At 41.9% G+C, this 15237-nt stretch overlaps 1 protein-coding gene across 6 annotated transcripts in view; it reads right to left on the bottom strand.

Moving 5' to 3' along the window:
- LOC123958919 (SH3 and multiple ankyrin repeat domains protein 2-like) overlaps nt 1-15237 on the bottom strand; it is a 221894-nt gene that overhangs the window by 93659 nt on the left and 112998 nt on the right. For all 6 annotated transcript variants that reach the window (XM_046032667.1, XM_046032666.1, XM_046032668.1 and 3 more), the window contains one exon: nt 10518-10584. In XM_046032667.1, the coding sequence (XP_045888623.1) occupies nt 10518-10584 (67 nt within the window). The remainder of the gene's footprint in view (nt 1-10517; nt 10585-15237) is intronic.

The following is a 15237-nucleotide window of genomic DNA, read 5'->3' as shown; positions in this document are numbered from 1 at the left end:
CTACTGCTGCTACCTTAAACTCCAGGTCGTCCACATCCTCATTTGAGAACTAACAGGATACACTTACCTGTAAACTGTGGCAAAGTATTAAAGAGGTGGTATTCTGCTCATTTTCAGGTTCCTCATCTTATTTAGAGTTTGTACCAGAGCAGGTTTACATGGTTATATTTTTGTCATACTGCACATTGCTGCAGCTCCTCTTTTCAGCCTGTGTTGAAGGCTTCGTTTTAGCTATGGAGTGATACATCTTGTCTCTAAATGATCTTTGTTGGGAGTTGCACATGCTCAGTTCCTAGTTAAGGACTACTAGCCAATCAGAAGCAGAGAAGGGCGGGTCGGCGAGAAGCCGGTAAACGGCTCGGGTTCAGCCGGACTGGAGCGAGAGTTTCAGAGCGGTGAGTTATTAATCTGTATCCATAAAGTTTTAACTGAGCTCTGTCTCTACATCACAGGAACAACTTTCTGTCCACTGACTGCCTGGAGGGTAGCTAGTGTTTGGAAGGGAGAGGAGAGCTGTGTGCTGCAGCTCGCTGTTTCTGAGGGCGTGTCGGAGGAGCCGCTTGGCGTCTGTGACGTCACAGGGATGAAAGGGAAGCGGCTGGACTACAAACGAGCTGTTTTCAGTTCAGAGCAGAGTTTTCTGTGGGAGACGGGAACTCCCTTTTTCACTTTGCTAACCTGTTACATGCACAAAAAAGGTTTATAACTCAATAAAGGAGAGGGGGAAAGCCATAAAGCAGAACACCTCTTTAAATATTATTTCCACATCTCTTAATTTCAAAATGATAGAAGATTTTCTTACAGGGCAAACACACATCTTATATAAATATATTTACTTACTTATTTACATTTTTCATTGTACATTTAAGGGCTAACATTTCAATGATTTCTGGGAAGTCAGATATTTTTATGCTTCTCAGTTTCCATATCATCTCTTTAAATCAATTATAATGTATACTGATGCTCCAAAAACAAGATCAGTATCATCTGATGAGAATAAACATATAAAAAAATGAAACATAGAAAATGTAATGTCATTCAGACTTTCAGGAGCTGAACTGAGCTTTGTTATTTATAGGACAAACTCACAACTGGGTTTGAAAGAAAGCCAATAATGTACACTTTAAAATGCTACCAATGTTGTTAGAAGTAATATATACAATATATGAACCTGAAGTAAGATGTGCACCGGTGTTAAATATCCAATTTACTGCAGAGATTGATTAATATCATGAGCTGATTACACTGACAAAACTGCCATTCATCAACATCCTATCAAAATATTACCTGTTCAGACATGCTGACTAGGCAATGTCACCTTGAGTGGTACCAAAATCTCAGAAAGAAGGTTTTCAAAGTAGTCAGTATTAGTCAGTAGTCGCTGCCTGCCAGCAGGTTAGGGCCGCGGCTTCCGATATTGAAGCTGAGGCTGACGGAGTAGTAGTTGATGATTAGATTTGATCAGCCAGGTGTTGGGAGCAGCGGATGAAGATGATGAAAAACAATGGAGTGGTGTGCAGCTTCTTCAAGAAACAAATCCTTGTTGTTGCTAAGCAACTCAGGGGGGACGGGGCCATACATCATTAAAGCTACGCTTGCACACCTGCCTGTTGTATGATGTAACATGCATTTATATGACTCTCTCTCTGCACTTGCCACCACTTGTTTGATTTCATGCTCTGCTGTTGTGTGACGCCATCTGGTTACACACTTTCCTGCTTAATGAGGGCTTGTTAAAGTTCTGCATCTCTATTTCACAATTCTCTTTCTTCGCAACAACTCCAAAGCACGGTGACACACGAATTCATCCACGAACTGACCCCACTGAAGAGCAATATACCAGATGGCTACATGCATAGCATATGTTGTCATAAAGTATGCAATAATGCAGTGATGGGAGCAGATTTCCATCATGGGTATTTTCATAGTGTGCACTGCCACTTCACACAAACTAGTTGAAATATGAATGAATACAGAAAGTGGATACCATTGCGGTCTTCAAAATAAAAAGATATTGGGCCACAGGCTCTGCTATACTGCTTTTACAGGTTTAGGTGTCAATCACCTGATTACACTGCATAGTCAAAAGTATATGGACACACTTTATGTGTATCTGCCTGCACTAATCTCCTATTGGACCCACCAGCCTAATATTGTTTGTGCACATTGATGTATGCCCATGGACCTCTTGTGGTTGATTCACAATTTTTAAAAAGACTATTTTGCTGACTGAGCTTAGCGTAAAGCCTAGACTTTTGTCTTTTCAGCAGTATTTGCCATTTTACGATATTTGTTACAACACAGAAAAGGTATTTCAGCTAGGCTAAAAACAAGGCTCACCGTGTCTCTGTTGCCGGCCACATTTTGGCTTTTGTCGTGGCTCAAAAATTTACATCCTTAGAAAATGTTGGTCTCTTCTTGAAGTGGAGAATTTGCACATTAATCCCATACCCAATATGTACATCCTGATAACAAAACCCTCGTTTCTATTATCTTTGCCGCCATCTTGAATAGATGGGAGGGACAAATGAGCTTGATTCAACTCTTTTCTGTTGAAACAATAATTATGATTAATATATAAAATACTTACAATACCATTACCCGATTCTATGCATCTTAAAGAACACTGACTACACTATACAAAATAACTTTCTCCCCTTCATTTCACTCCTCTCATGCATCCACGTTGGACACACCGCTGCCCTGCACTCCCCGTTTCCTTCCCCCCTGCCTCCAGACACACCTCACAACTCCTCTAGTGATAAATGTAGCGCCTGTCTGAAGGAATGCACTGGATCTGACACCAGAAGATACACATACATTTCAGATAGCAGGTCATTTTCTGTTGTTACTGAACCATCAGTAAATGCAGCTCACACCGCTCCACATAAACACTTAAACTAATTACATCACCAATCAATACTAATGAGCAGTATTGCGGTTTCTCACTCTCCCCTCAGGGTTGAATGGTAATTTCCACCTCATGTTCTCACCATAATTTACCTAACATGAGGACACAACGCTTTATATGTACGCGAAGTGTTTCAGCAGCTTACGATGTGAATACCTACAAATGTATCGCATCACGTGGATGAAAAATTAAATAAATCAGCATCACCTTCCTTGCTGACAGGATGTTGAAACTGTGAGAGCCATTTTGTCCTCCTTCCTGGTTACAGCGCTGGCACAATCAGCCAAATATAGCACAGAGTGCGAGTGTGTGTGAGTGTGTATAACACAATATATAACACAGTAGAAACCCCTGTTTAAGGAAAGAGAACATTTAATAATGATGAATAAATGAACATGCAGCCTTCATTTATTTATTTATAAATACATACTGTATATTACCACTTTGTTGTTGTGAATATTTGTATTGTATTAGCAAAATATTTTAAATAAAGTCTACAATTTCAAGAAATAATTTCCCAAATAGCATTTATTTCCATTAACAACAGCAGAAAAAGCATTTGATGGTAGGCCTTTTAAAAAGGTTTATTTAGTCATTTCTGCTGATGATATAAATCTTCAATTTGCAGCCTTTGATAAAACGTTTGTGTGAATTCACGATGTTACCTGATTAAATAAAGTTTATAATATGGCTGCCTCTGTTGTTTCTGTATGGATGCTCTTCTCACATTTACAGCCCCACTATCTGCCAGAGGAATCTGCAACACACGGCAGTATTGCAGACTGGAGCCACGTGCAAAAAGGACTACTTGGACAGACCTCAGCTACAGCAGCTCCTGCCAAAACCAATCACAAAATCAGCTTGAGAGTTGAGGAGGTGGAGGGGGAAATTCCCCAAAACATTTCAATAGTTGCAGAAGAAAACGAGAGGGAAACTCTGTGTATGCATGTGGATGTAAATGCCAAATGTTTTCCTGATTAGCTGCCTGACCCCCCCCTCCAAGTGTTTACTGCAGAGAGTTCATCTCCTGCAGGCAGAGGTGACAGTTTCGATCGTTTCCTCCACAGCTGTGTCGAGCAGGAACTTCTGCCAGTCTGCTGTGCTGACCAGGGTGCAATAATCACTGACATTAAGAGTCACCTATAGAAAGAACAAAGCCCGCCTCTCAGGTATTTCTACACAGGTTTCAATAATACTACACAAAAAAATCCTTTTTACTGTATGTTTAAGCTTTTTTTAAACTTAAATCTCAACTCCAGCTTTCAGCTGAGGGTACACAAATGTTTTCTCTGGGAACATTTTTTTGTTAGGTTCATAAAAAGTTTTTATGAATATATTTTGTGGAAATGCATAAATAAAAATGAGCTGAAATCAGCAATAAACTAATTTTGAAAAGAACAAATAGCATTTTATAACAATGAATTGAGTTTTAAAGATTTAACAGACTATTTCACAATTACTCATATGATTTCATAATGTCTTCATTCATTCATTTATTTTCTATTAAACACTTTGGGTCTCAATAGACATGAAGTCATATGTCAAAGAACATGGACAATCAATCTTATTAGGAGGCATCAAGCTGATTCCAGATATGCATATATACTGTGGGATATTTTAAGAGAAAACATGTTATTTTATTTTTATTTATTTATGTGGGGGTTACGGTTTGCCTGCAGTCTTTTTCACCACTACCTCACTGTGTGTATATAAAAAGAAGTCCTGATGCATAAACATACAGTCATGCAGTGCCTTCTGCCCTGCATGACTTCTCACCAGCTGACAGGTAGATGTGGTAGGTCTGTTCTCCTGCTGTATGTCAGCCAGGTCTGGGTTTTTGGAAGGATTTTTAAAGTCATTTTTCAGGGCTCTTGCAGGGATTGGCTTGTGTTCAGGTGCAGTATAGAATGGACTCCAGCTTTAAGAAAAAACGCAGAAGCAAATCTGAAAATCCTGCAGCAAACTGGGAATTGATGAGTGTGAAAATGGTTAAGGTGTGCGTGTGAATGCCTCACGTGCATGTGATTGTGTATATGGTTTGTGTGTGTGCAAGTATAAAAGTGTGTATTTGGTGAGTACATACTCAAACACATTATCACACTGTGCCAGCGGGTGGTCTAATACGCCCATCTGTCAGTCATTCTTACACAGGCTTACTGCTGTATGAAGAGACACACATGCTCACCACACTCGTTATACTGTGTGTGTGTGTGTGTGTGTGTGTGTGTGTGTGTGTGTGTGTGTGTGTGTGTGTGTGTGTGTGTGTGTGTGTGTGCGCGCGCGCGCGCGGCAGAGAAAGACACAATTGTAAATATACTAAATAAAATTTTTAGAAGCATACTTTGGAATGAACACACTGTGCCGCATTAGTTGGTTAAATGCTTGTTTTGTTTCCATCGTTTTCTTGTGGCTCGGCATTGCTGTGGCAGAGAATCGTGTATTATTGTCTTTACAGCTGCCAGTGAAAGTCTGTCTCTAAAAATGAAAATGTGTTATGAATTAATGCAAAAGACAAGGGTGTTAAAGAGAACTGCGTGCATAAATGTTTTGCTTATTGTTGTATGTTGGATTGTTTTATATATATATTTATGGGGTAAATCCATACTGTGCTGTGCTATATTCTAATAAACAAATACACAAAACAATCATGAGATATAAGTGTCAGAATACAGGTGAGTGACAAGTTAAAGGAAAAACCTCCCTGAACTCTGAAGGCGGTGGTGATGGCGCAGTAGATAAGACACATGCCTTTGGTGTGAGAGACCCCGGTTTAATTCCTTCGCTCCCGGACCAAGACGCTTAACCCCTAGTTGCTCCAGAGGAGTGTGACCTCTGCCATATATATATATATATATAGTGCACCTTCCTTCCAAAAGAAATCAATCATTTTGTATCTCTTAGTTCTGATTTAGTATCCCGTAATTTAGACTTTCAATAGTATTATGTTTTCATCTATTTATTTTTTGGCTTCCAAACTATTCAAAAAATGAATTCAAACCAAATGACCTGTTATGAGTTTATGAAAAGGAAATACTGTACAATATATGATCAGATATGTTACTCGCAAATCCAGACATTGACCTCAAAAGTCCAGTATCAGTCAGACTAATCACTACTGCCACTACCAATAATTATAACATTAAAAATAATTCACGTGATTGATTAACTCTATTTTCAATGTGGAAGTGGATACCTGCCGGTCGGGGGTTTGTCTACGGTGAAACAACCTACTCACCTGCAGTACACGGCTGTGCATGGACAGTAACCCGTGTCCATGCACAGCCCTCTGAACTTTTAACTATTTACTACAGTATATAGGACACACACACACACACACACACACACACGTTAACGTGAAGAACATCAGGCGTCCATCTGGAAATTATGAATGAAAGTGAATGCCCCACTGATACAATAATTTACTGAATTCAAGCACTTGAAACTGAAGATTAGCCATCCCTGAGTAAACTCGGAGCAAGCAGATGAAACTGGCTGATGGATTAAGAGCTTTCAAGTCTCCAAATAACTAATAACCACCAAATTAGGAATAATAATAATAATAATAATAACGTGCAGCACTGGTCCATGTCATGCAGTTAACCTGCATTTATCAGGCACCAACACTGTGGTTGTCACTGAAATCTAATATTCCTACATGCTGTCCAATCAGATGTGACAGACAGATCATTCCTTGCACCTTCTGTTGATTGAAAACAAGATCTGAATGTTTGATTTGAAAATTTCGCCCTGTGGGCAGAGCTGTTGATGGTCACAACTGCGGGCATCTGCGATCAAACACCTTGTGTTCTTGCACATTGATGTTTATATTCCAGCCCACACACACGAGACACGGGAACTGCTAAGAAAATATAATGTAAGCATTTGCTGGCTAAATCCATTGTGCTTCTTTAATACAATTAAATCGATTAAATCGATTACTAAAATGCATGAAGGCAAATTCTGTGCCTTGCTTCGTTTAATCCATATAACTATACAGCACACTGTTTCACACAGACATCTATTACTGTCGCACTTTGCGGTTACGCTGTGTGAACACGACGTGATTATGATGCCGCTGTTTGCCAAACGGAGGAAGACAGAGAAAACAGCCAGGGACGAAGAAGAAAGTGTCCAAAGTCTGGGATTATTTCAAGCTCAAGAAAACAACAACTCTGTAACGTTACCGTCCGTCCACCGAAAAACCAAACTGATGTCGCCAACGCAGCAGCACAACTGCATCTGATCAGAAAGCAGCCGGAGTTCTGCCAGCGGACCACAGACAAGGGAACAGCAACTTTAAATCCCTACTGATTGTTGAAGGCTATCGAGACTAAGCTGCGGTCCTCAGCTGTAAATGCACACATGTGCGTTTGTTGGGCCGTGAGTTTGTGTTGTAATACTTAGCAGATACTTGGCATTTCACTTTATAAACATTTAATAGATAGTTTTCTCATTCATTTTCTGTTGATTGACTAATCAACTACTTTCAGCCCTAGTTTTAATTAGTCTTAAGTGTTCCCATCAGACATGAGACCAACTGTGAGTTCCTTAAACGCATCTCTGTCCTGTCAGCAGCACCTGAGAAGCTGAGAGGACAGCAGGAGATCAAACGGATTGAACATGAGAAATTCAATGGATGACTATATTGTCAAGGAGGCATATGAGAAGTACACAGGAAGCTCCCAGGTGAAGTGTGGGCATCGATCAGTCATCATGGGGGAATCTGTAGCTCGGCGGGTAGAGCAGTTCAGTCTCGAGCTCCTCCTGTTCACAGGAGCCTTGAGCAAGACATGAACCCTGACCTCTCCCCACGGTTAGGCCAGCACTGCATGGTACCTCGCTGTGAACGGGCGGATAGGAGGCAAATTGTAAAGTGCTTTCAATAAAAGCGCTTTATTAAGGCAGCCCGTTTACTTCAAGATGTAAAGTACTGACTAATCTGTCAAACGATCATGACAATGACACGTGAAACAATAACCACAACTTGTCATCAATAGAAAATTAGCGCTTGTGTGAATTTACTTTCTGTGATCCAAACAGCCTCTCTTGTATAACGCTGCTAAAGCGTGACGTATGCACCCTATTTTTGGGGGTTCTGGTAAGTATTGTGTACTGTACGTTCTGACATAGCATGGCATGTCAGACTTGTATGGGCTTGGAGAAAATTGCTGAAAGTGTTACTTTGGTCCAGCATTTCATCCTCTCACCTCAGACAACAGCTGCCTATGGAGGGTCTGATTTGGTGTGGATTGCATTTCAGAAAATGTAAGATGTATCGGTTACGTGAGACGGAAAAAATAAAATGCAGGAAGCCTTAATTCCATTATTTAATTTCAATAGCTACTTTGGTTTAAAAGGTCCACGTTTCAAAATAAAACTGCACTTAACATGTTAACCACACAGTATGAATTTAACCATTTCAGGGCCTCTGGGGGTTCAAAAACAATGATGTAATGAAATGGAAGATTTGCGTGGCTGAACGGTTACATCATCTGGGCAGTGTAAGCAAGAGAAACTTTCAAAGCCACAGGGCTTATGGTGTTTAGACTACATCACACACACACACACACACACACACACACACACAGTCAGTCCACGATCAAACTAAAACACACTAAAGCTGCATATCGCCAGCGACGGGCTCAACAAGACACAAGCTGTTCCGGCGAGAAGGGGTGGGCTGGGCAAGTATGTGAGAGGCGGTGTGAAAGGAACTGCGGTAGAGGTTTGATGGGAATACAGGGCAGTGGGTGGGAGGAGTGGGGTGGGGCCACTCACCTTTGCAGCAGACTGAACCCATGGTGGCCAATCCAAAATCCAGAAGTAAAGATGTCCCATCCCCAAATCCACAGTACCAACAGCTCACCGAGGACGGAGACAGATCAGAGATGTCCAAACACGAGGGGACGATGACCGACAGACTACCTGATCACCTTTAGCTAATCCCGGCTGCTACTCATAGCTGGAAAATGTGCGAAGGGAGGGAGAAGGGAGAGGTGGGGGGTGTGGCAGATGTGGACAGCAACAAGGCTTTTTGGGGGTAATCCTGTCCCATTTAGCCCATCACCAGGTCGCCGCCGTGTGAGGCAGCCCGCTGCTGGGTCGTGTCCATGAGAGAAGGCAACAACTGCAGGATTACATCTTTAGATTAGATTAGATTTCTCTCTCTTCATTCATCTCCCCCTCAATCTATCCCTGTCCTCCTTTATATATTCATTTGTTTGTTCATCTTTTCTCATTTTCTCTGAGGCCTGTAATCCCAGGGCTATCTCTGTGCAACACAAACTACTCTAAAGGCCACGGTCAGTATCCGAGTAAGGCTCTGCGTTCATTTCAGTTGACTGGAGTCATTTTTTAGTCTACATTTAACGTCTAAAGCGACTGGACAACGACGACGCAGCAGCTGTGAGCAGCGTACAGGGAAGTGGCTGATTTTAAATGTATAGTGAAGCTGTAAATGATTTGTAGTTGTTTGCATGGCTATAAAAGTGAAAATGTCATTCTATCGGGTGTTAACTTGGAGCTGAGTCTGTTGCCGTCACCAATCTGCCTCTCCAGAACTAATAAGTGGCGACTAAGCAACGAAGGTAATAAATAGCAAGACGGAAAAAAAACCCATGGAATTTGTTCCAAAAATGTTCATCTTTGTATGTTCGTGAGAAATCTTTCTCGTCTTCTCACCTCCCTCTCGTTCCTCTCACACACACAGATGCAGAGTGAAATAACTCTCATACAGTATATATACACACACACACACAGGCACCATCTTGCCTCTTTAACACAATTAACCCTTTGTCAAGCAGTGGCCAAAATACAGCCTGATATTTGTTATCTGGGAATGCAGCCACTTGAATCCACACTGAACCTTAACCATCTATGCAAAGTTTTAACGCACAAAGCCTCAGCAGTGAACCATTTCAGATGCCGATATCACTGCAATTTATTTTGTAACAGGAGTGCATACAAAAGAAAACAGTAAAACAACCCCACCGCCCGGTGATGTAACGGCTCTATTCATTTGGCCCAGTGTCACTAAATCCAAAGACTCAAAGAGTTTATAGTTTAACTGCAAATACTTAAAGAATTCAACAGACCAGGGTCACGGCTGTAATCAAAAGAGGTCAAGTACGAGTTGTCTAATTTCCAAACCCTTAATCTAGGCTGGAACACACAAGAAACTTTGAATGTTTTTCCTTAAGTCTCCTCAGCACGCCTGAAACTGAGCATTTTGTTGTATAAAAAACAATCACAATCACTGAAAGAGTAATGAAATTCATCTTCCTTTCAAGCAGAAACACACAGATCAGTCAACAGCTCTGGATCCCGACCGATCGATTCCCACTAAATAAAATCTCTCCCTGACTGAGGCACTGATCGGTTCTCGTGGTCTAATCGGCCCCAGGTAAACACAAACTTTCCTCCTTTTGGCATCGCTCTGTAATTCTGTCAGGGGGATTATACCGTAAAGTCATTTAGCTGGATCAAACCACGGAGGGGATTTGAAATGTATCCCGAAGGAGATTCAGGAATATGCGCTGCGTGGCTGGAGAATAGGTGAGGGATAGATGGAAGAGAAGAAAAGAGGAGCTGCTGCTTTGCTACTTACCTATATCTGTCTCTTTGTGGTTCTTGATGAGTTCAGCGAGCTCAAAGTTTCCAGCAATAATGGCGACCTGGCGAAAAAAAAAGAGATGGACAGAGGGGAGGGAGAAGCAGAGAGAAAATTTATCTTTAAGGACACTTTAAAACAGCACACATTTTTATTGTTGATCATTCAAATAAAAATACACCACATCCTTCTACAATTAAGCGGAGCTCTCTGTCTGTGAGAAAGCTCTCCTGCAGAATACGTCATCAGGAAAAACAGGTGATGCCTGACTTGTAAGTGTAAGATTTTACCAAACACATTCTGAGTGCTTTCCTCCCCTTTGAACGGTCAATGAGCTCATAGCTTTAATCATCTTTAGCCAGGAATCTAGTAATCTATGACACACGTGTTCCAAGACAAGATTCACACATGACTCGATGGCGGGCACACAGCGTGCACATGCTTCTGTGAAAAGGAGAGCGTTGAAGAGCGTTCTGCTGCTTACAGACAGACCGGCGAGTGCAGCAATGATCCTCTTTTATTATTCTTTGGTAAAATCAAGACAAAAATAAAAACAAAATATTATTCTTTTAACATATGCACTACCTGATTTTATCATTAAAGAACTACAAAGCTTTGTTTTTAAGGCTGTTCCAAAATGACAGTGATTCCCAACCTGGGGGGACACATTTCTGTCATTCCTGTCTCACACAAATTTGTCAAAACAAATTTTCCTGACTCTCTCCAATGGTTTTTTTTTTCCTTGGGAAATTCTGGAAACTAATAACTGGCCTGATAAATACACTTTTCCCCCTCACTTCATTATTTGAACCGTAGCCAGTTAGTGGCTCAAGCAATCTACTGCATGGATTTCATAACTCCTTAATCTCCTAATAGGTATTACTATTAGTATTATTATTACAAAATACCCAGGTTTAAAAATACAGAAACCTTTAAATAACCAAGTCGGCGAAGGAAAACTCTTAACCTGAAATTAGGACTTACACAGACTTTGCTTCATTTCAAGGGGTCACCAGCCAAAGAGGATTTACCATATTGCAGAGGACTCATTTGACAGGGTGATTCTGACAACTCTCCAATTATATCGTTCAAAATCTGTTTAGCAGTGAGGTCCAGAGAGCCGTTGGTTTAAATCAATATACTTTTAGCTATGTACAACACAAACTGCGGGCACAACATTTGACAAAGAGTTGAATCAATGCCTGTCTGAATTATTGTTTTATTACAGAGGTTCTGCGTTATTCTGGTCACTCCAGTGTAAGGCTGCATGTTTTAATAATTTCTATCTGTGACACACGCTCAGTCACTCTCGGCTGTATAGAAAATTCACTGTGTCTACATTATATAATCTAACTGCTAACAAACAACCAAAATCAAATTGCAAACATTGTTGTTTACTTTGACTGCAATCCTCCAATCCCAAAGAGGATTAAGATTATTTTGATTGTGTCCACTTACTAGTTTATTACAAGGCCCACTTACAGTCTTCAGTGTATTAAATATACTAGAAGTAGACCCTGAGTTAGGATTACTTTACAATTTCCAAGTTTAAGAATTTTCATTCTCAAATACACCAAAATGAAAATCTTCCGCAAGTACCCACGATTTTGTGTGTAAATTATCTCATTAAAGGATTCTTTGAAAGCAGTAATCAGTATGTTTCATGGTAATTTCTGGTATCTTGTATCTACTTTGAATATGTAGTTGTATTTTACTTATGTCTGACTGTTGTACATTGGTTTGGTAATAAACTTCTGAAATTCAGCTCAACTGGCCACATCACACAAAGCAGTATGATCTGCATGTGTCCACCAGGGGGCAGTAAAGAGATTTCCTCCTGAGCTGGCTGCAGAGGTTGTTTCACTGCCAGTGACCCAGATCGTGCTGCCTGTTGTCATGTTGCTGCTTACAGTCGTTCTGCAGGCGCAGGGCTCCTGGGGTGTTACAGGGCCTCAACAGGATCTCACACACACACACACACACACACACACCTCAAGGGAAACCCAGCAGCATTATATAAGCATGCCTGCTCTGATTCCTGGAGAACAAATATTCAGGAAGAGAGAGCTGGAGAAGAGTGAAGGAGAGCTGGTGTATTATTAAAAGCAGAGTTGGCTTGAGTAGTAATCCTCTGCCCCATCCCTCCACAGTTGACCTTTTCTTCGTATAAATAAAAACACAGCATTTCTGAGAAAAAGCACTTGGGACTGGCTAACGAAGATGTTTTCCACCACTTTGGATCCTCTTGAATTTTTCAACAAGCTGCATTAATATACAATATATTCCAGATTTTTTTCTCCCCTGAAATAAAAAAAGCTTCCTTTGAACTACACTGGGAGTCAATACATTTAATGTCGGGCTTTTTCATGGTCGCAAATGTGATGCTTCCTGTGAGGGAGATGGAGGAGGGGACGTATCTTTCACGATGAATACAGGCTCGATCTCCCACTCACTCCGAGGATCTCCCAGTGTATGATGCGATGTGTGACAAATCTATGACAGGCTACTCTCCAAGAGGAACTGCGATCCCAGTGCAGGCTTAAGGGATGGGATCGAGGAACATATCAGGACGAAGTGGCCCTAAGAACTGAACTAATACTTACTTACTTCTAAGATGTAGCAAGAAGCAATTGGCCTTTCAACACTATCAACCGTCCCTAAACTTTTAAGACGCACACTGAATAAAACGGCAGATTTTTGGAACAGCAGACAAGTCTATCTTTTGACTTTACTTTCCCTAAAAGGTTGAGTTTTTATTTTTTAGATGTCAGGCTTATATGAGACTGTTGTTTTAACAACATTTCACTGACAGTGGTTAAGATTATAGGTAACCTCATCTCAATCAATGCTTACTGGCCATCACCAAGTCAGAATGCCCTCTTTTTATTGACTGAAATCAGAGGAGAGACTATGGACCAGCCCCATCCATCACATTATCCAGGATACTAATGAGCTGATCTCATAAATGAACTGAGCAGTAATGACGTTAAATGTTAAAACGGGGTAACTCCAATGATTTAGTATTCATATTTTTCTCCATAAAGTTGGGAGAAAAATGTTAAACAAGAATGGTACAATGGAGAGAGGTCAAGATGTATAGTAAGGGTCAAACACCTAAAACACTGGATCCTACAGTTTCTATATTGCAACAAACATCATTAGACGCTGCCCACCTGTTTAATGTCCACATCTTGCAATGCAGGCTTTGGTGAAGTGCTCCTTTAATATAAAAATAAGTGCAGTGCAAAACCTTCTGCGTATCTTTCCACTGCTCGTATCGCTCCGCTGAGCCCCTCCCACCCAACCCACAATAAGGAGGCGATTGCCTTGGAAGCCTCGTCCTGCGTAGGACTCAATCTCCATGGCGAGAATCTCACCAGGACCCCGGTCCCTCTCGCTTAGCCCCGCCCCTCCGACGGCAGAGCGCCCCAGGCTTCAGAGGCAGCTGCGACAACGTCTAACAGCAGGATCAGAGGCTAGTACACCACTGTCCCCCCTCAAAAGTTATTCCCCACTGTTTGTCATCACACCTCTTCGCCACTCATCAATACGAGCGCCATGGCATCAAACGTAACGAGCCCGAAGCTCCACGTGGAGCCGGGACGTGATCCACACGTGTTTCCGTACTATAAGCTGTTGCTGGGATTGATGCTGGTTCTTTCTCAGAACCTGTGTTTGCTAAACTTCTGAGGGTCGCGGTGAAGATATGAAGCTTAACGGAGTAACAAGTTGCATGAGGAGGGGGGGCTGCACAGCGTGTGCTCCTGGCTCTGATTGGTTGTTTTCATCAGGGAGTGGTGGTAGTCTGGCAAATTGAATTAGGAGAAGTAGGGGGAGCCAGAGGAACCTGATTTTGTTCACAGATTATCTGTCCCATGTACTACCGTCAGAATATTGTGACACGTCTATGAAGATTCTCAGTCATCCAGGTCATAGTTCTCCAACGAAGGTTAAAATCAAGGGCAACTGGACTTGGTTGAAGATACTGGAAGACGTTTCGTCCCTCATCCAAAGGACTTCTTCAGTTCTGACTGACTGGCAGGGAAACTCAGCTATTTAACCTCAGTGGGGTCGTTGGCCCGGGTCATCGATCCCGCCGGTTCGTTAGTGTTCCTTGTTGCTGTGACGACAGTCGTTACAGTCGTTAAGACTACCTGTGGCCAAGACTGAATGACCATCGTTGGTATCTTCACCTGTGGCCGAGACTGAACGACCATCGTTCTTCAGAAGGGCCAACTCCTTAGGTCAAGACTCTGCAGTCTACTTACATCTGAAGGACAGAGGACACTCGTTTGAGGACCACCAGGTGCACATTTTAGACAGAGAAGATGGATGGTTTGAAAGAGGCGTCAAGGAAGCGTCTACACCAGGGTTGAGAAGCCGTCATTGAACAGGGGAGGGGGTCTACGCCACCACTTATCCCCCACTTACAATGCTGTCCTTTCATCACTTCCCAGGAAACTCAACAAACGTAACCTATTGGCCTCAGGTGAAGATACCAACGATGGTCGTTCAGTCTCGGCCACAGGTAGTCTTAACGACCGTAACGACTGTCGTCACAGCAACAAGGAACACTAACGAACCGGCGGTATCGATGACCCGAGATAACGACCCCACTGAGGTTAAATAGCTGAGTTTCCCTGCCAGTCAGTCAGAACTGAAGAAGTCCTTTGGATAAGGGACGAAACGTCTTCCAGTAGCTTCAACCAAGTCCAGT

Source organism: Micropterus dolomieu, linkage group LG20 (genome assembly GCF_021292245.1).
Source record: "Micropterus dolomieu isolate WLL.071019.BEF.003 ecotype Adirondacks linkage group LG20, ASM2129224v1, whole genome shotgun sequence".
NCBI lineage: Eukaryota > Metazoa > Chordata > Actinopteri > Centrarchiformes > Centrarchidae > Micropterus > Micropterus dolomieu.
Note: the sequence above shows the minus strand (reverse complement) of the source record. Positions and strands in the feature narration are given on the sequence as shown.